This window comes from Aegilops tauschii, chromosome 2 (genome assembly GCF_002575655.3).
Source record: "Aegilops tauschii subsp. strangulata cultivar AL8/78 chromosome 2, Aet v6.0, whole genome shotgun sequence".
Classification (NCBI taxonomy): domain Eukaryota; kingdom Viridiplantae; phylum Streptophyta; class Magnoliopsida; order Poales; family Poaceae; genus Aegilops; species Aegilops tauschii.
In genome coordinates this window covers 382,979,687-382,998,839 of record NC_053036.3, presented here as the reverse complement: position 1 = coordinate 382,998,839, position 19,153 = coordinate 382,979,687, and the positions used below count along the sequence as shown (strand labels likewise).

General features: G+C 44.0%; 1 protein-coding gene across 1 annotated transcript; it reads left to right on the top strand.

The window, feature by feature from the left end:
* The first annotated feature begins 1,237 nt into the window (after nt 1-1,237).
* On the top strand, nt 1,238-14,519 carry LOC141041053 (uncharacterized). Its single transcript, XM_073507166.1, has 6 exons — nt 1,238-1,588; nt 1,635-2,813; nt 3,296-3,444; nt 13,440-13,493; nt 13,793-14,048; nt 14,142-14,519. The coding sequence occupies exons 1-6, from the start codon at nt 1,238-1,240 to the stop codon at nt 14,517-14,519; spliced, it is 2,367 nt and encodes a 788-aa protein (XP_073363267.1).
* Nucleotides 14,520-19,153: the final 4,634 nt, after the last annotated feature.

The window sequence follows — 19,153 nt, the reverse complement described above, 5'->3', positions numbered from 1 at the left end:
GGGGGGTTGTCCCAATTATAAATAGGCTAGCTCTTCCCTTCGTTGGGGACTTTTGCCATTTTCTATCAAAGACCAAAGACATAGACTCCTCCTGAGATTGGAGAGCTCTTGTTCCCTTATTCTCATGATTCCTTGAGAAATTGCTCCTAATTCGTGCTCCACGACTAGATCGTGTTGTGTGGATTAGAGTTCGTGGTTTCCCTTGCGGATTGCACCTATCCCGTGCTCCACAACTTGAGCGTGGTTGTGTGGGGTAGTATCGCGGGTTGCGCATTGGTGAATGTTCGGATTGCAAACTTCTGCGAGCATCCTCCTCGTCGGGTCATAATCTCTTATTTTCCATTTTTCGGCTACTTGCAGCTAGTTATCCCCTTCCATTTATTGATCCTACGCCATGAAGATCGGACCTCCCCTTGAACACCCTCTTCTCTGAAGATAGGGTCGCATCATCTGGTATTCAGAGCAAGGTTTACACGGTAGGATTTGTATCTTTGTTGCTAGATCTATCATTTTTAGTTTGGTTTTCCCCGTCCTAGAGTCCAAAGCCAAAAAGCCACACAAAAATCCAAGCCTTTGTTGCTGAGATCTAGTTGTTTTCTTTCCTCTTTGTGTTTGCACCAAGTTCTATCCAAAGTTGATGCTGTTTTCTTTGAGTCTTTGTTGTTGGATCTATTGTGTTGCAAAAAAAGAGCAAAAGAGAGACAGAGAAAAAAAGAGCAAAAGAGAGAGAGAGAGAGAGAGAGAGAGAGAGAGAAAGTGTTGAGCAACTGTGCAATCATATTCAGTTTGGTGAGAAATTTCAGAAGTTGAAGTGGCAAGTGTTGCAGCTCAAACATGGTGCAAGGATCTACAAATTTTTCTTGTTCATTTGGTTTGCATCGATTGGATGTCAGCACTAGCCCTCCCCTTTTACCCACCCAGATCCACCTAGAAACCGCCAGCTTCCTTCCTTTCATTCGCCCGTCCACTCTTGATTTGCTACATCCGCACAGCCGCCAAGGAATCATTAGAATTTGAGTAAGCAAGAAGGTGAGCTGAGTGTTTTCCACATATATTTTTCCTTTTGACGACTCGCTTCCGAGCGTTAACATGACAGGATCCAACTCGAGTGTACATGGACATCAACATGTGGAAGATGATCTCCCAAAAACTCGCGCAGCACTTGGTGACATGATTGAGGAGAGTATAGTTGCAGCTATGCGAAGGATGTTCGGTGGTCGTCTTCCTATCGCAGGTAATGGGGATCAACATCAACATAGCCCCGCTGCCTCGTTGGCCGCCGACAACCGACAATATCAAGGAAACGACGATCGCCATGTTGGTCGTGGAAGAGCGGCAGGAGCTGCTGCCCACGGCGCCCCTGCTGTTGGTGCTGAACGGAGGCATGGTGACTTTGCTGCCCCCCGTGAGGGTGGGCTGCATGGAGGAGAAGCTCGCAGGCGAGGCCATGACCCCCGCGGGTTTGCTGCTGATCACCGGCGACGAGCGGCACATGATGGTGATGCCATCTTCCTTGAAGATCTCTCCGAGCATGGTGACGAAGATCAAGGCATGGGGGACTATGAACCCTACTCCCCGCCTCGCCGTGGTGCTATTTTTGGTTGCAATGGTCATCATTACGACCTCGTGATCAGGATGACCGTGACAACCAAGCGAGAGTGAAGCTACATGTGCCATCATTCACAGGAAAAGAGGATCCGAATGCATATATTGAGTGGGAAGAGAAGTGTGATCAAATCTTTCGCATCCATGGTTTTTCTGAAGCCAAGAGAGTTGATCTTGTTGTTATGGAGTTCTCTGGTTATGCTCTTACATGGTGGAATCAGCTGCAAGACGATCGGTTGATGTCATGCAATAATCATATCCGCAGCTGGACTTTGATGAAGGAAGTCATGAGGCACCGTTTTGTTCCATCATACTATGAGAGGCAATTGTACAAGCGATTGCAGGGGCTCACTCAAGGTTCCCGCACTGTTGAGGAGTACTATAAAGAGATGGAGGTGCTACTAATTCGGACAAGAACTCGTGAAAGTGATGAGGCGAAGATGGCAAGATTTTTACATGGGTTGAATGATGAAATATCAGATTTTGTGGAGATGTTTCCTTATGATACATTACAAGATGTGGTACATCAAGCTATAAGAGTTGAGAAGAATGAGATGCGTAATGGTCGTACTCATGCTTTCCAAGGCTGCACCACCACACGCTCATGGCAGCGTGCACAACATGCATATGGTTGTCAGTTTGAGGGTGCACCACCTAGACATCCACATGCCTCGACGGCTTCCTTACCTGCTATCCGCAATCAAGATAAGAGGTCATCAGCTACAGCAGGAGTATCCTCTTCTCCACCTCCAGAAAAGAGTTCTACACGCAGCAGCAACATTCAATGCCACAAGTGCAAAGGAAGAGGTCATATTTCTTCGGAATGTCCAAGCAAAAGAACTATGATCATCAATGAACGAGGTGAATGGAAGTCTGAAAGTGACCCTGAAGGTGGCAATGATGAAGTGGAAGAGGAGCAAGGTTGGGAAGTAGGAGGAACTAATTTATCTCATGAGGAACTTGATGGAGAAGCTTTGGTTGTATGTCGTTCACTTAACGCCCGGGTTCTGGAGGAGGAAAAGGGGCAGCGGCATAATCTTTTCCACACCCGTTGCCTTATCAACTCAAAGATATGTCAAGTGATTGTCGATAGTGGCAGCTGCAACAATATTGCAAGCACGGAGATGGTTGAGAAGCTTCAATTGCAAACAAAACGTCACCCGCATCCATACCGCATGCAATGGCTGAATGATTGTGGCGCAATTAAGGTGATTAGCAGCGTGCGAATACCAATTTCAGTAGGGACATACCAATATGATGTTGAGTGTGATGTGGTGCTGATGCACGCTTGTCACTTGCTTCTTGGACGACCGTGGTTGCATGACCGTGATGTGCAAATCAGCGGGCGTGCGAATCGCTTATGTTTTGTCCATAGAGGAGAAAAGTTCACTTGGCTGCCCATGACACCCGAGGAAGTCTATCTTGATGATATGAAAAGAAAATGAAAGACAAAGGGAGAGAGTGATCATACACAACGAGTGAGCCACCAACATAGTGAGGAAGTGTTTCCACAGCCAAATATGCCAAGCTCCGGGACAAACAGGGATTAGTTATGATGGCTAGGAAAAGGGATATGCGGGACTTGAGAGAACCTAATACTCCATTCTTTGTAGTCATGTACAAGGAAACTTTATTGGCTGCTAACGATTTACCGTCAACTCTTCCTAGTGTTGTTTTTGATCTTTTGCAGGAGTATGAGGATGTGTTTCCCAAGGAGGTACCACCTGGTTTGCCACCGAAGTGGGGCATTGAGCACCAAATCGACTTGGTTCCGGGTGCCCCACGACCAAACCGACCACCGTACCGAGCAAACCCAGAGGAGACGAAGGAAATTCAGAGGTAAGTAGAAGATCTTCTTAACAGAGGGTATGTATGGGAAAGTCTTTCTCCTTGTATTGTTCCCATACTTTTAGTCCCAAAGAAAGATGGTACCATGCGCATGTGCACAGATTGTAGATCCATTAACAACATAACTGTGAGATATTGGCACCCTATTCCTAGGCTCGATGACATGATTGATGAACTTTGTGGTTCCACCATATATTCCAAAATTGATTTGCGAAGTGGTCACCACCAAATAAGAATGAAAGAGGGTGACGAATGGAAAACTACATTTAAGACAAAATTTGGCTTGTATGAATGGTTGGTCATGCCTTTTGGATTAACGAATGCACCTAGTACTTTCATGGGATTGATGTATCACGTGCTTGGATTCTTTATTGGCAAGTTTGTAGTGGTTTACTTTGATGACATATTGATTTATAGCAAAACTTTGGAGGATCATGTTGGACATATAAAATGTGTGATTGTTGTCCTCCGGGAGGAAACGTTGTATGCTAACGTGGAAAAGTGCACATTTTGCACAAACAAGGTTGTGTTTCTTGGCTTTGTTGTTTCAGCAAAAGGTGTAGAGGTCTGATACGTCTCCAACGTATCTATAATTTATGAAGTATTCATGCTATTACTTTATAATTCTTGGATGTTTTACAATCATTTTATAGCAACTTTATATCATTTTTTGGGACAAACCAATTGACCCAGTGCCCAGTGCCAGTTGCTGTTTTTTTGCTTTTTTTTACATCGCAGGAAATCAACACCAAACGGAGTCCAAATGCAACAAAACTACACGATGATTTTTGTGGACCAGGAGACATCCTTTGGGCCAGAGCAGCACCTGGGGGGTGCCCCGATGGGGGCACAACCCACCTGGCGCACCAAGGTGGGTTGTGCCCACCTCGGTGGCCTCCCGCACCCTGCCGGAGGGGGGAATCATCTCCGGTGGCCATCTTCATCATCCCGGCGGCCACCACGATGAGGAGGGAGTAGTCCACCCACGGGGCTGGGGGTTTGTACCAGTAGCTATGTGTTTAATCTCTCTCTCTTGTGTTCTATATCATGGGCGATCATATGATGTTTCTCCCCTCTAAACTCTTGTTGTGATGAATTGAGTCTTTACCCTTTGAAGTTTTGTCTTGTCGGATTGAATATTCAGAGATGAGAACACATGATGTATGTGTTGCGGTATGAATACATGAGGTGACAATTGGGGCATCATATTTGTTCACTTGATGTATGTTATGGCAATCAACTTGCGGATTCCCGCCGTGATATTGGGGTAATCTATGCATAGGGGTTGATGCACGTTTTTATTATCTTTTCTCCCATAGAAACTTTGGGGTCTCTTTGTAGTTCTTTGTGTGGATTGAGTATTATGAATATGAATTTTCTTTGGTGTTATTTTAGTACGAACTCTTGATTAGATCGATCGGAAAGAATAGCTTGCGTTATTTTAGTACGAACTCTAGGATAGACCGATCGGAAAGAATAGCTTTGAGGTGGTTTCGTACCCTACAAACAATTTCTATCTTTTGTTCTCCGCTAATAGGAACTCGTGAGTGATTCTTTATTGCACTTTGAGGGATAATCATATGATCCAACTATGTTAGCATTGTTGAGAGGTTGCACTAGTGAAAGTACGGACCCTAGGCCTTGTTTTAAGGCATTGCAATGCCATTTTTGTGCCCGTTTACTAATTGCTACCTTTCTATTTTTCATTTATTCATATTATAAAAATATATTTCTACCATCAATATTACAATTTTATCACCATCTCTTCGCCGAACTAGTGCACCTATACAATTTGCCATTGTATTGGGTGTGTTGGGGACACAAGAGATTTCTTGTATTTGGTTGCAGGGTTGTTTGGGAGAAACCATCTTCATCCTACACCTCCCATGGATTGATAAACCTTAGGTCATCCACTTGAGGGAAAATTGCTACTGTCCTACAAAACTCTGCGCTTGGAGGCCAAACACGAGTCTACAAGAATAAAGTCGCGTAGTAGACATCAAGCTCTTTTCTGGCGTCGTTGCCGGGGAGGTGAGTGCTTGAAGGTATATCTTTAGATCTTGCAATTGAATCTTTTAGTTTCTTGTTTCTCACTAGTTTGGTCTATACAAGAAAACTATAAAAAAATGGAATTTAGGTTGCATCATATTATTGATCATCTTAATAATATCTTTCTTGAAAATGATGGATCGGAAAATTATGCTCAATTGTTAGAAGAAGAAGTCAATAAAATGCTTGGCACAAAATATTTGAATGATGAGCATGATTGCAATGTTGTTAGTATGAATTCTTTGAATATCCAAAATGCTAATGATGATTGCACAAGTCATGACAAAAATGTTTCTTATAAGCATGTCACCTTTTGCGGGGTGTATTGGGTGTGCAATTGTGCACCAAAAATGGAAGATAGATTTTGTAAGAAGCATAAATATTTAGAAACAAGAAAGTTGCAAGAGAGGCTAGATGATTGTGCTGAAAGATTTAATTTTTTCACCATCCTTGTGAACTTTGCAATGAACATGGTCATTTAAATCTCCAATGCAAATTCTTTCATGATCAAATCGTGTCCAAAAATTGTGACAATTTGATGACCCTTGAGCATCATAAAGAGCTTAGTCTTCTTTTGGGGTATGAAGAAATGAAACGTATAACTAAGGGTATTCCAAAATTTAATCTTGAGAGATTTCTTGATTTTGATCTAGAGGAAATTTATATGTTTTGTGCAGTAAATTGCATTGATAATCCTTATATTTCCAACTATCTAAAGTTAAGAAAACAAATAGAATATGAAGAGAGTACTAATGAAAGGGAAAATATTTCCCAATACCCTCCTAGTGTTTATTATGATGAATCAGGTAACGAGGAGGAGCTTCCTATCCAACCAATCTCATCAATAAGAAGCTTGAAAAGATTAATTAAACCCACATATGATGTGGTGAATAAGAAGAAAAGAAGAAAGAATAGAAGTAAAAAGGTATCTCTCCCAAATAATGATGCTCCTATTATTGTTGTGCCTCATGAAAATGAATCAAAAATAATTGTGGAAGATGATGCACTTGATGATGATTTTGTTATGCCTATTGCTTGTTGTGATGATTATGATTGGGAAGATAATGATACTTCTTATAATCTTGGAAATCTTTTTTGCACCAACTTGGGAAATTATTATGATAGCAATTGTTATACCGTTGGTGCTATTCATACTATTAATCATGAGAGTGATTATGCTTATGATATGCCAAGCCACAAGCTTGGGGATGCTATGTTTGATGAGAATGACATGTTTGAGAATTTATTTGCTGCAATTAATGTTTGTACCAAGCTTGGGGATGCTATGTTTAATGAAGATGATCTTTTTAGCCCCCCTACCTTGAATGATCTTTTTAGCTTCCTATCCAATCAATCTCTCCCACAAGAAGCTTGAAAAAATTAATTAAACCCACACATGGTGTGGTGAAGAAGAAGAAAAGAAGAAAGAATAGAGATAAAAAGGTATCTCTCCCAAATAATGTTGCTCCCATCACCATCGTGCCTCATGAAAGTGAATCAAATATGTTGATGGAGGATGATGATATTGATGATGATTTTGTTATGCCTATTACTTGTTGCAATGATTATGATTGGGAAGACATTGATATTCCTTATGATCTTGAAAATGTTTTTAGCACTTGCTTGGAAGAATATGATAATAGTGTTTGCTATACTATTGGTGCCATTCATGCTATTGATAAGAATGATTGTGATGATATGCAAAACCACGTGCTTGGGGATGCTATGTTTGATGAGTATGATATGTTTGAAGATTTATTTGCTGGAAATAATGCTTGTCCTAAGCTTGGGGATGCTTTGCTTAATGAATATGATCCTTTGATTCCTTCTACTTTCGATAAGAAAATTTATTATGATGATAGCATGCCTCCTATTTATGATGATTACATGGATAAAAGTGGGTTTGGAAGAGTGTCAACTCTAGATAGTAGTGATCCCACTATTTTGGAGGGTGTTGAATCTTATTACAATATTTATGAAAGTGGATTTGGAGAGTTCATGACTTTATTTAGTGATACATCCACTATTTTGGAAGAGGTTTCAATTGATTATGACAATGAAGTTGCTATGATGATTATTATGATGACATGTATGCCATAAAGAGTGATAAATCTTCTATGCTTGTGCATCATGAAAAGAATGATTTATGTGATGGTTATATTGATGAATCTATTCATGATGCTACTGAAAATTATTATGAGAAAGGAACTTATGATTCATGATGCTCTTGTTATGTTTCAATTCTTTTCTTTTATGCGAGCATCATTGAAATCATCATGCCTAGCTAAAAGGCATTAAAGAAAAGTGCTTGTTGGGAGACACCCAACACTTTTACTTGCTGTTTTTGTGTGTTCACAAGATTATGCTACTGTATTGATCATGTTTTATTGCTTTTGTTTCAATAAAGTGCCAAGTAAAGCCTTTGGGATCATGTTGGGTGATAGTTGATTTGACCCTGCTGAAAAACAGAAACTTTTGCGCTCACGAAAATGAGTCGCATTTTTAACAGAAGAGTGCTCTTGAGTTCATTATTTTTGCCGAAGTTTAATATAAAAATTTCTCACGTGGTCCTGATTTTTTCATATTTTGTTTAGTAGCAAAAGTATGGTTTGAGTGCAGATTACTACAGACTGTTCTGTTTTTGACATATTCTGTTTTCAATGCATAGTTTGCTTGTTTTCTAGTTTCTATGGCTTATATTTCTCAATATAAATTGTGGAAATGATATGCTACAGTAGGAATTGTGCGGAAACAATTATGAACCTTGTCTTTGACAGTACCAAAGTGAAATGGTTTGCTCTTTATCATACTAACCTATCTCACAAAGTTCCGTTAAGTTTTGTGTGATTGAAGTTTTCAAGTTTTGGGTGAGATCACGATATGAGGAGAATAAGGAGTGACAAGACCCTAAGCTTGGGGATGCCCAAGGCACCCCAAGTTAATATCCAAGGAATATCCAAGCACTAAGCTTGGGGATGCCCCGGAAGGCATCTCCTCTTTCGTCTCCAACACTATCGGTAACCTCACTTGGAGCTATGTTTTCATTTGTCACATGATATGTGTTTTGCTTGGAGCGTCAATTTATTTTGTTAGGATTTGCTTGATGTTATTTATAATAATGTTTTGCATCTTTTATTTCAATAAAAGTGGCATTGATATCCTTTGCCATGCTTATCTTGCAAGTATACATGTTGCTGTTTGAAAACAGAAAGTTTATCGATGTTGCAAAAATTCCTGAGGAAAGTCAGAATGTGATAAAATGTTCAAACTTTTTGCATAATAAGATATGATAAATTTTGTACAGTGTGGTAGAATTTCATAATGTTTGGAGTTGAATAAGTATTGATACTCTTGCATTCCTTACAGACTGTACTGTTTTGGCATATTGCTGTTATGTAAGCATTGTTTGCATATGTTTGCTTGTTTAATGATTCTATTTGAGGATAGGAGTATTAAATATGTAGAGGCATTTGTATGCAATGTTGAATAATAATTTTATTGATTTGCTACAGTAGAGCTTGATAAGGTTTTGCATTAGTTTATACTAACTTATCTCACGAGTTCTTGTTGAGTTTTGTGTGGATGAAGCTTTTGAGATTTAGGAAAACCGTGATATGAGAGGAATTAAGGAGACACAAGAGCTCAAGCTTGTGGATTCCCAAGGCACCCCAATATAATATTCAGGAAGTCTCAAGCATCTAAGCTTGGGGATGCCCCGGTAGGCATCCCACCTTTCTTCTTCGACAATTATCGGTTAGTATCGGTTGAGCCTAAGCTTTTGCTTCTTCACATGAGTTGTGCTATTCTTAGAATGTCATTTATTTTTGTTTTACTTGTTGTTTTAATAAAATACTTAGATCTGTAAGTTTTTAAATAAAATAGAGTCCTCAAATAGTTGCCATGGAGGCTAAGTAAGCGGCATTCACATCCCGTCAACGAAGCTCTTTTCTATGGAATTGCTCTAGTGCTTCACTTATATCTTTTTTGAGCATGGTGTGCTTTAGTATTTTTGAAGAAATTCTCTCTTGCTTCACTTAAATTAATTTGAGAGAAAGAAATATCATGCTCATGATCTTCACTTATATCTTTTTGGAGTAGTTTGTTATTTACTCTTGTGCTTCACTTATATCCTATGAGTAAATTGTTGAATGAATTGAATATCATGAAGTTGAAATCATATCATGCCTAGTGGTAGCTTCACATTGGGTTCAGAAAGTGAAATCATTTTAGGCTTGACAATCACAATATTGGTTGTACGAGCAATTCACGAATAATTAGTATAAGGAAGAGAACTTTCACATGGAAATACACTATCATGGAAATCTTTTGTGATTGTGAGCCCCCACCAAAATATTATATGCCAAAATTGTTGACGTTGGACAAGGAAGACAACATAATGATTTATGTTTGCTCATATTCACATAGAAGTCATATTGTCATAGATCCTTCAACATGTGGTGCTTGCCCCCCATCTTTTCTAGCCAAAAATTCCGCAGCAAGTAGAGATACTACTTGTGCATCCAAAAACCCTTAAACCCAAATCTTATTTTCAAGAGTCAGCCATACCTACCTAAGGATTGAGCAAGATCCTTCAAGTAAGTTGTCATCGGTGCAATAAGGCAATAAAAATTGCTTCTAAAAGTGTTAGATCATTTAGTGTAAGAGAAAATTGAGCGTTGTACGAACTTATGATGGCAAAGCAATAAAAGCGACGGACTACATAATAAAGGTTGCCATCACAAGGGGCAATACAACGTGACGTTCTTTTGCACTAAGGGGTTGAGCATACAAAAAAATAAGTGCATGGCAACCTCTGCTTCCCTCTGCGAAGGGCCTATCTTTTACTTTTCAGTAGTTATTTTTATGCAAAGAGTCAAAGTTATTCTCTCTATTCCATTTTATTTTTCTCTTTTGGCAAGCATCATGTGGTGAGGAAAGATCTAGGCACATACGTCCAGTTGAATACGGGTAGCATGAGTTATTATTGTTGACATCACCCTTCAGGAGAATACGTTGGGAGGCAAAACAGTAAGCCCCTATCTTTCTATGTGTCCGGTTGAAATGTTTTGCTCATGTGTATGCGGTGAGTGTTAGCAATCATAGAAGACTATATGATGGTTGAGTATGTGGAGCTCTTACTTAAACTCCGTTGAATAAGTTGAATTCCAATTGCTTGGTGACTAAGAACATAGGTTGTTGAGTTTCAAGAGAGTTTATTGTTTGAACCTTAACATGTGAATTCGTTGCCATTATGACATGAGAAATTTTATAAGAAAGAATTGTTGTTATGATGCTAGGAAAAGTGATTGAAATCACAATTGATTAAACTTATGCACTTTGCTAGCATTCACACTTCATAAATTATTTCTTTTATCATTTACCTCCCCGAGGACGAGTAGGAATTAAGCTTGGGGGTGCTGATACGTCTCCAACGTATCTATAATTTATGAAGTATTCATGATGTTATTTTATCATTCTTGGATGTTTTACAATCATTTTATAGCAACTTTATATCATTTTCGGGACTACCTATTGACCCAGTGCCCAGTGCCAGTTGCTGTATTTTTTTCTTGTTTTTTACATCGCAGGAAATCAATACCAAATGGAGTCCAAACGCAACAAAACTCCACGATGATTTTTTATGGACCAGGAGACATCCTTTGGACCAGAGCAGCACCTGGGGGGTGCCCTGGGGGGTTCCCGCCTTGCGGTGGCGGAACTTCTGATCTAGGTTAACCCCGAAGGGTTTCGGAATATTTGGGAATTTATAGTGCAAAGAAGGGGTGCGGGAGGCCAACGAGGTGGGAACAACCCACCAGGGCACGCCAGGCCCACCTGGCGATCCCAGGTGGGTTGTTCCCACCTCGTTGGCCTCCCGCACCCCTTCTTTGCACTATAAATTCCCAAATATTCCGAAACCCTTCGGGGTTAACCTAGATCAGAAGTTCCGCCACCGCAAGGCTCTATATCCAACGAAAACCAATCTAGCTCCGTTCTGGCACCCTGCCGGAGGGGGGAATCATCTCCGGTGGCCATCTTCATCATTTCGGCGGCCACCACGATGAGGAGGGAGTAGTCCACCCTCGGGGCTGAGGGTTTGTACCAGTAGCTATGTGTTTAATCTCTCTCTCTCTCTCTCTCTCGTGATCTATATCATGGGCTTTGTTAATATAGTTGGATCATATGATGTTTCACCCCTCTATACTCTTGTTGTGATGAATTGAGTCTTTACACTTTGAAGTTTTGTCTTGTTGGATTGAATATTCAAAGATGAGAACACATGATGTATGTCTTGCGGTATGAATACTTGAGGTGACAATTAGGGTATCATATTGATTCACTTGATGTATGTTATGGCACTCAACTTGCGGATTCCCGCGGTGATATTGGGGTAATATATGCATAAGGGTTGATGCACGTTTTAATTATCTTTTCTCCGATGGAAACTTTGGGGTCTCTTTGTAGTTCTTTGTGTGGATTGAGTATTATGAATATGAAATTTCTTTGGTGTTATTTTAGTATGAACTCTTGATTAGATCGGTCGAAAATAATTGCTTGCGTTATTTTAGTACGAACTCTAGGATAGATCGATCGGAAAGAATAGCTTTGAGGTGGTTTCGTACCCTACAAACAATTTCTATCTTTTGTTATCCGCTAATAGGAACTCGGGAGTGATTCTTTATTGCACTTTGAGGGATAATCATATGATCCAACTATGTTAGCATTGTTGAGAGGTTGCACTAGTAAAAGTACGGGCCCTAGGCCTTGTTTTCAAGCATTGCAATACCATTTTTGCGCCCGTTTACTAATTGCTACCTTGCTGTTTTTATTTATTCAGATTATAAAAATATATTTCTACCATCAATATTACACTTTTATCACCATCTCTTCGCCGAACTAGTGCACCTATACAATTTGCCATTGTATTGGGTATGTTGCGGACACAAGAGATTTCTTGTATTTGGTTGCAGGTTGTTTGAGAGAGACCATCTTCATCCTACACCTCCCACGGATTGATAAACCTTAGGTCATCCACTTGAGGGAAAATTTCTACTGTCCTACAAAACTCTGCGCTTGGAGGCCCAACACGAGTCTACAAGAATAAAGTTGCGTAGTAGACATCAAGGTCGATGAAGAGATGATCAAGGCTATTCGTGAGTGGATGCCTCCACAAAATGTGAGCCAAGTACGTAGCTTCCTCGGACTTGCAGGTTTCTACCACCGGTTCGTGAAGGATTTCAGCACCATTGCTGCACCAATGAATGAGTTAACGAAGAAAGACACTCCATTCCAATGGGGTGATGCCCAAGACAAGTCATTCCAAGAACTGAAGTTGAGATTGACATCAGGCCCATTGCTTTCACTTCCTGATTTTGGTAAGACATTTGAGATTGAATGTGATGCAAGTGGGTTGGCATTGGTGGAGTTCTAATGTAAGAAGGTAAACCCATTGCCTACTTTAGTGAGAAGCTTAATGGTCCAACCCTTAATTATTCCATCTATGACAAAGAATTGTATGCACTTGTTCAATCTCTGGAAACATGGCAGCATTACTTGTGGCCAAAAGAGTTTGTAATACATTCTGACCATGAATCTTTAAAACATCTAAAGGGCCAACTCAAACTGAACCGTAGACATGCAAAATGGAGCGAGTTCATAGAGTCTTTTCCTTATATTGTCAAGTACAAGAAAGGAAGGATAACATTGTTGTCGACGCATTGTCTAGGCATCATATTTTACTTTCCCAACTTGATGTTAAAATCCTTGGTTTAGAAAGCATCAAAGAATTGTATGCCAACGACTCATACTTTGCTGAACCATTTTCAAAGTGTAACAAGGGAAAAGGATGGGAGAAGTTTCACTTGCATGATGGATTTCTATTTCGAGCTAACAAATTGTGCATCCCAGATTGTTCTATTCGTTTGTTGCTCTTGCAGGAGGCTCACGTTGGTGGTCTCATGGGACATTTTGGAGCCAAGAAAATTGAAAGTGTACTCATTGATCACTTCTTTTGGCCGCGAATGAGACATGACATGGAACTCTACGTGATGAGATGCGAGATTTGTCACAAAGCTAAGTCCCGCTTGAATCCTCATGGTTTATATACTCCTCTATCTATTCCGAATACTCCGTGGGAAGATATTTCTATGGATTTTGTTCTTGGTTTACCACGGACTAAGAGGGGGAGTGACTTGGTGTTTGTGGTAGTTGATCATTTTAGCAAAATGGCACATTTTATTTCATGTCATAAGAGCGATGATGCTTCACACATTACTGATCTATTTTTCAGGGAAGTTGTGCGGCTACTAGGAGTACCAAGCACGATTGTGTCAGACCGTGACACAAAATTTCTGAGCTACTTTTGGAAGACCTTGTGGGGAAAACTTGGCACCAAGCTCCTATTTTCCATGACATGCCACCCACAAACTGATGGACAGACTGAAGTTGTCAACCGAACATTGTCCATGATGCTACGAGCAGTCCTCAAGAAGAATTTGAAGATGTGGGAAGAGTGCCTACCTCATGTGGAGTTCGCGTATAACAGGGTTGTACATTCGACCACTAAATTTTGCCCATTTTAACTTGTTTATGGATTCAAACCTATTGCTCCCACCGATCTTTTGCCTTTTCCAATGCAGGAACGAACCAGCCTTGATGCAAGTAAGCGTGCTGATTTCGTCAAGAAACTTCATGCCCAGGCAAAGGAGAACAGTGAGAAAATGACTGAACAATATACAAAGCGGGTAAATAAGACCAGGAAGAAGCTGGTGTTTGAGCAAGGCGATTTGGTATGGGTACACCTTCGGAAGGACCGTTTTCCTGAGCAACACAAGTGCAAGTTGCAGCCACGCGGTGATGGACCATTTGTGGTGCTCGAGAGGATCAACGACAATGCTTATAAGATCGATCTTCCAGAAGAATATGGTGTTAGCCCAACCTTCAATGTCTCTGATCTTTCCCCATACTTTGGGCCTTTAGAGTCGAGGACGACTCCTTCTCAAGAGGGGGGAGGATGATGAGGACATGCCAACCATGGGCACCACACCACCAACCATCAACGGTCCAATCACAAGAAGTCGCGCAATGCAAACACATGATCAGGTGAACGCTAACTTAGGTCTATCATTTGACCTTGAAAACATGGTTGTGCCTTCTCCTCCTTTATTGTTGGTTGAACTCAGGTGCGATATCGAAGAAGGCCAAACACATTTCAGTCCACGCAAAACAATGTTTTATGGTGAAGAAACAAAGTTAGGAATTCATGAAGAATGAGTTGTCTGCTGAACAAACATTGTTCCGATTCTGACGAAACAATGTTTTGCACAAGTTTGGATATCCCGACTTGCGAAAGGTTCCCAAGACTTGAGTTTGATGCTAAAGGAAACATTGTTCGACCCCAGTGAACAAGGTTTGGTCGGGAACTGCCAACCACCTCCAAGGAGAGTTTTCCAGAAGCTACCTCATTAAGTCTCTAAGCCATTTAGTCAAACCAAAGCTGGTTCTCTTTCACACCTAAGCTGGTTCCCAAAGCTAGTTTAATTTCACACCTACCCAGGGGGGTTGTCCCGATTATAAATAGGCTAGCTCTTCCCGTCGCTTGGGACTTTTGCCATTTTCTATCAAAGACCAAAGACATAGACTCCTCCTGAGATTGGAGAGCTCTTGTTACCCTTATTCTCGTGATTCCTTGAGAAATTGCTCCTAATTCATGCTCCATGACTAGATCGTGTTGTGTGGGTTAGAGTTTGTGGTTTCCCTTGCAGATTGCACCTATCCCATGCTCCACGACTTGAGCGTGGTTGTGTGGGGTAGTATCGCGGGTTGTGGATCGGCGAATGTTCGGATTGCAAGCTTCGGTGAGCATCCTCCTCGTCGGGTCATAATCTCTTATTTTCCATTTTTCGGCTGCTTGCAGCTAGTTATCCCCTTCCATTTATCGATCCTACACCGTGAAGATCAGACCTCCCCTTGAACACCCTCTTCTCCAAAGACGGGGTCACATCAGCACGTGCCATAGTAGAGGCGCGGACGTAGCATGTCACACAGTCCCTTCTATATCGTGTACATGTACGTACAGCCAAGCTGCAAGAAAGTAAATTCGGCTATGTACGTACATATGGGCGGGGTCTTGAACGCGTACAGCGATGGCGTCCTGTTCATCGGCAGCCAACCGGCTGGGTCGGAATGGAGAAACTGCGTCATGTTCATCGGGAGGCGACGGAATGCGTCCTGTTCATCAGGAGCCAACCGGCTTGGACGGAACAGCCGTAACGAGGCCTGGCATACCGCAGAACGGAGGAAACGACCTTCTGTTCAACCGCCTACGGTCGAAACGGGATCCTGTTCATCGGGAGGGGTCCTGTTCATCGGGAGGGGTGTGGCGTACCACAAAACAGGACTCACGGGATACTGTTCATCCACCGTCGACCTTCTCTAGCCTCCACGGGCTACTGTTCATCCACCGTCGACCTCATCCAGCCTCCACCTGCTACTGTTCAACGACGGCGTCTCCCTCCTGCCTCCACGGGCTCTTGTTCATCCAGCCTCCACCGGCTACTATTCAACTAGCCCTCCATGGGGTCATGCTCATCCACCCCAACTAGCTCGACCGGGGTCCTGTCCATCCAGTGGCAACGACCTCTCCTACCACAGGATCCTGTTCATCCAACCCCACCGGGAACTGTTCATCCACCCCCCAACAACCATCATTGTTCATCAAGAGGCAGCAGTTGGTTCGATCGGCTTCAGTTAGCAGCAGTAGCGAAGGAATCGCTCGGGATCAGTTAACAGCCAAGGGATCGATCGCTCGGGTTCAGTAACGTAGCTAGTGCAATCGCTCGGGTTCAGTAAGCGAACGCCTCGCTCGGGTTCAGTAAGCGAACGCCTCGCTCGGGTTCAGTAAGCGAACGCCTCGCTCGGGTTCAGTTAGAGCCCAACGCCTCGCACACACGCGCGTAGTGTACGAGAGAAACGCGGAAACCTCCATGCATCGCTTGGCCCCGACAACCCACCGTCACCAGGAACTCCCCGATATTTTCCTCGCCCTCACTTCTACCATGGTTTTTTCCATCATGGACGGCTCAAAGAATGTCATGTAGCTGCGTCTCCGGCCCGCCCAGGACGAAAAGCCCATTTTCTGTCATGATTTTTTGTCATAGAAGTAGGAGCCCACCACATCTATGATGATACCGGGTTTTGTCACAATTACCATCATAGAAGTGTCATAAGCATGACAGAAAAAATTTCGTTCGGCCCAAAGTATCATGGATGTGTCTTTTTTTGTAGTGTCAGTAGCGCGCCACTCCTCGCCACTACTACACCTCCAACCCGCGCTACTATTAGGATTTTCCCTAGTAGTGGACGTAGGGCTATTACCTCCTCCGAGAGGGGCCTGAACTCGTAAAAACACCAAGTGTTACACCTGCGATTTAGCTAGGCTCTGCCCCTATTTCATACCCCTAGTAATCATTATCAGGATCGTAACCCCGACAAAGGTTGTCCTAGCTGCCATTTCCATATGCCATCTCACACCCCTTGACATCCCAGTGGAGATTCTAAAGAAAATCTATAGCATCCGCCATGCATATCTTTGGGCGGGCTCTGACAAGGTGTCTAGAGGGAAGTGTAAGGTAATTAGGACCTTTTTGCCAACCCAAGGGCAAGGGCAGGTTGGGTGTGCTCAATATTGAAAAGTTTGCATAGGCCCTCTGGTTATTGTTAGATTCCGGGCTCCACAGACCCTTAATAGATTCGAACTCTGGGGTGCGTGCGAAGAACTCAACCTCCCCAGTCTGCCAACTCGTCAATCCCACAGCCTAGCTCTACGAAATGGAAGGAAATGGGACAAGGCAGTTGACCCAGGTTCGGGACACCTTGCGGTGTAAAACCCTACTCCTGCTTTGTGGTGGATTGGCCTCGAGGGGCTGAGGATGAACTAGTACAGAGGGAGAACTACCTCAGGAGGAGATGTGTTCTTGTGCTTGAGTGAGCTGGTGAGTGTGAGGATGGAGTGGATACGACCACTCTCTACGGTGGTGGTGCTGCTCTACTTATAGTGGCCTTGGTCCTCTTCCCAAATGAAGGCGGGAAGGGATCCCACAATGGCCAACTTCGAAGGGAGACAACTAGTACACCCTATCCTGACAAAAGGTAGTCTTTGCCTGCAAAGCCTCTGGTCCTGACGCCGTGGTCGGCTTGGCGATAATCTCCGTCCTGTCGTCCTGTCGGTCTTGGTCTTGTTGCATGGAAATGGAAACCTTTGGCTGGTTCCTCGGGACTCCGCGCCTGTGCTTGCCTCTTTAGCACCAAAGAGGAAACTGCTGCACTGCGTCCGCTAGCACCCGCCTGGCCTCGGTCGTCATGGCTCACGTCATCCGAACCTCATGAGGCGAGGGCTTGCATAGGAATTCTGTTCCTCAGGAGCCAGCCTGGGGAGGCCGCTCCTTCCAGAGGTCTTGGCATCGTCCGCCTCGCGAGGCTTGACCCCTTGCGAGGGTCTTGAGTTTTTGGTGCTGAAGATGGGCCGTACCAGGCCATCGATGGAGCCATGCCGCGGGCCGCAGGCAGGCAAGTCTGGGTACCCCCGGTCCCAAAACACCGACAGTAGCCCCCGGTCCCAAGGCGCGCTCGGACTTGGCTTCGAGGCAAAGCCAAGGGGCAAGGGCGAAGCACCACGGGCCCCAACCTCCTGCGGCCTCGGTCGACGTGTGGCGCTTGATGGGATGTGGGCGTCTTCGCTTCCCCACGCAGCCTCAGCAACTGTTTGACTTGACAAGAGCCTACTACATGCAGAAAAAACCATCATTGCGAGAGATCGTGGAGGCCGGCGGTTGGCCTCCTCCGGCTATAAATGGGGGAGGGGCAGAGCCCCCTGCTCTTCTCCATCTTCTCGCCGCTTGCTCCCTCTTCCTCCTCTTGTATCGTTGTCTTGTCGTAGCATCCATGGCGCCGACGAGGAGGTTTTCCGCCGCCGAAAAGGGGAAGGCTCCCAAGGAGGGGCCGGGTTCACTGCCGCCCAAGAGAGGCCGCGGTCGCCCCCGCAAGTATGATGCGACCCCGGCAGTGGCTCCTCGGGGGCGCGGGCACACCTCTTCGAGGGCCGGCATCGCCATGGGCAGCCGTGACGGCGCTTCCTCTCGTGGTGGAAGCTGCCGAGGACGGGGCAGCCCCTACGACGAGGGGAGGCGCGTCGTGATCGCCCGGCCTCCTCGGTCGCGCTTCCACTCAGCGGACACGTCCCTGGAGTTTGTCGTGTGGTCGGAGAGGCCCGCCGGCACCTGGCTCCCGCTCCCACGCTTCTTCGTGGGTGAGCTGCCGGCCGCGGGGCATGATGGCCTCTAGCTGCAGGCTGACGGCTGCTGCAGCAGGGCCTCATGGGCTGGGGTCAAAGTCACCGCCGCGGGCAGCGTGTCCTTGACCCGCGGTTGGCAGGCGTTTGCCTGCGCGCGGGGCCTGAGCGGGAGGTGCACCCTCCATTTCTGGTACGACGACTTTGCAACCCTCTATGTGAGGGTGTTCAGGGAAGACGGTCCCCGTACGGGGTGCTGCCCGGTAGACGGCAGCGACGACAATGAGCCTGCCCTTGGCGACGGCCGCGATGATGACGAGGGTGAGCTTGCCCTTGGCGACAGCACTCCAGCGGCGGCGGCTC

Coding starts and splice junctions, on each gene's coding strand:
- LOC141041053 (XM_073507166.1), top strand. CDS start 1,238: ATGGGGATCAACATCAACATAGCCCCGCTGCCTCGTTGGCCGCCGACA. Junction 1,589..1,634: donor CTACTCCCCGCCTCGCCGTG/GTGCTATTTTTG, acceptor CCTCGTGATCAG/GATGACCGTGACAACCAAGC. Junction 13,494..13,792: donor GAGCCAAGAAAATTGAAAGT/GTACTCATTGAT, acceptor TCTATTTTTCAG/GGAAGTTGTGCGGCTACTAG.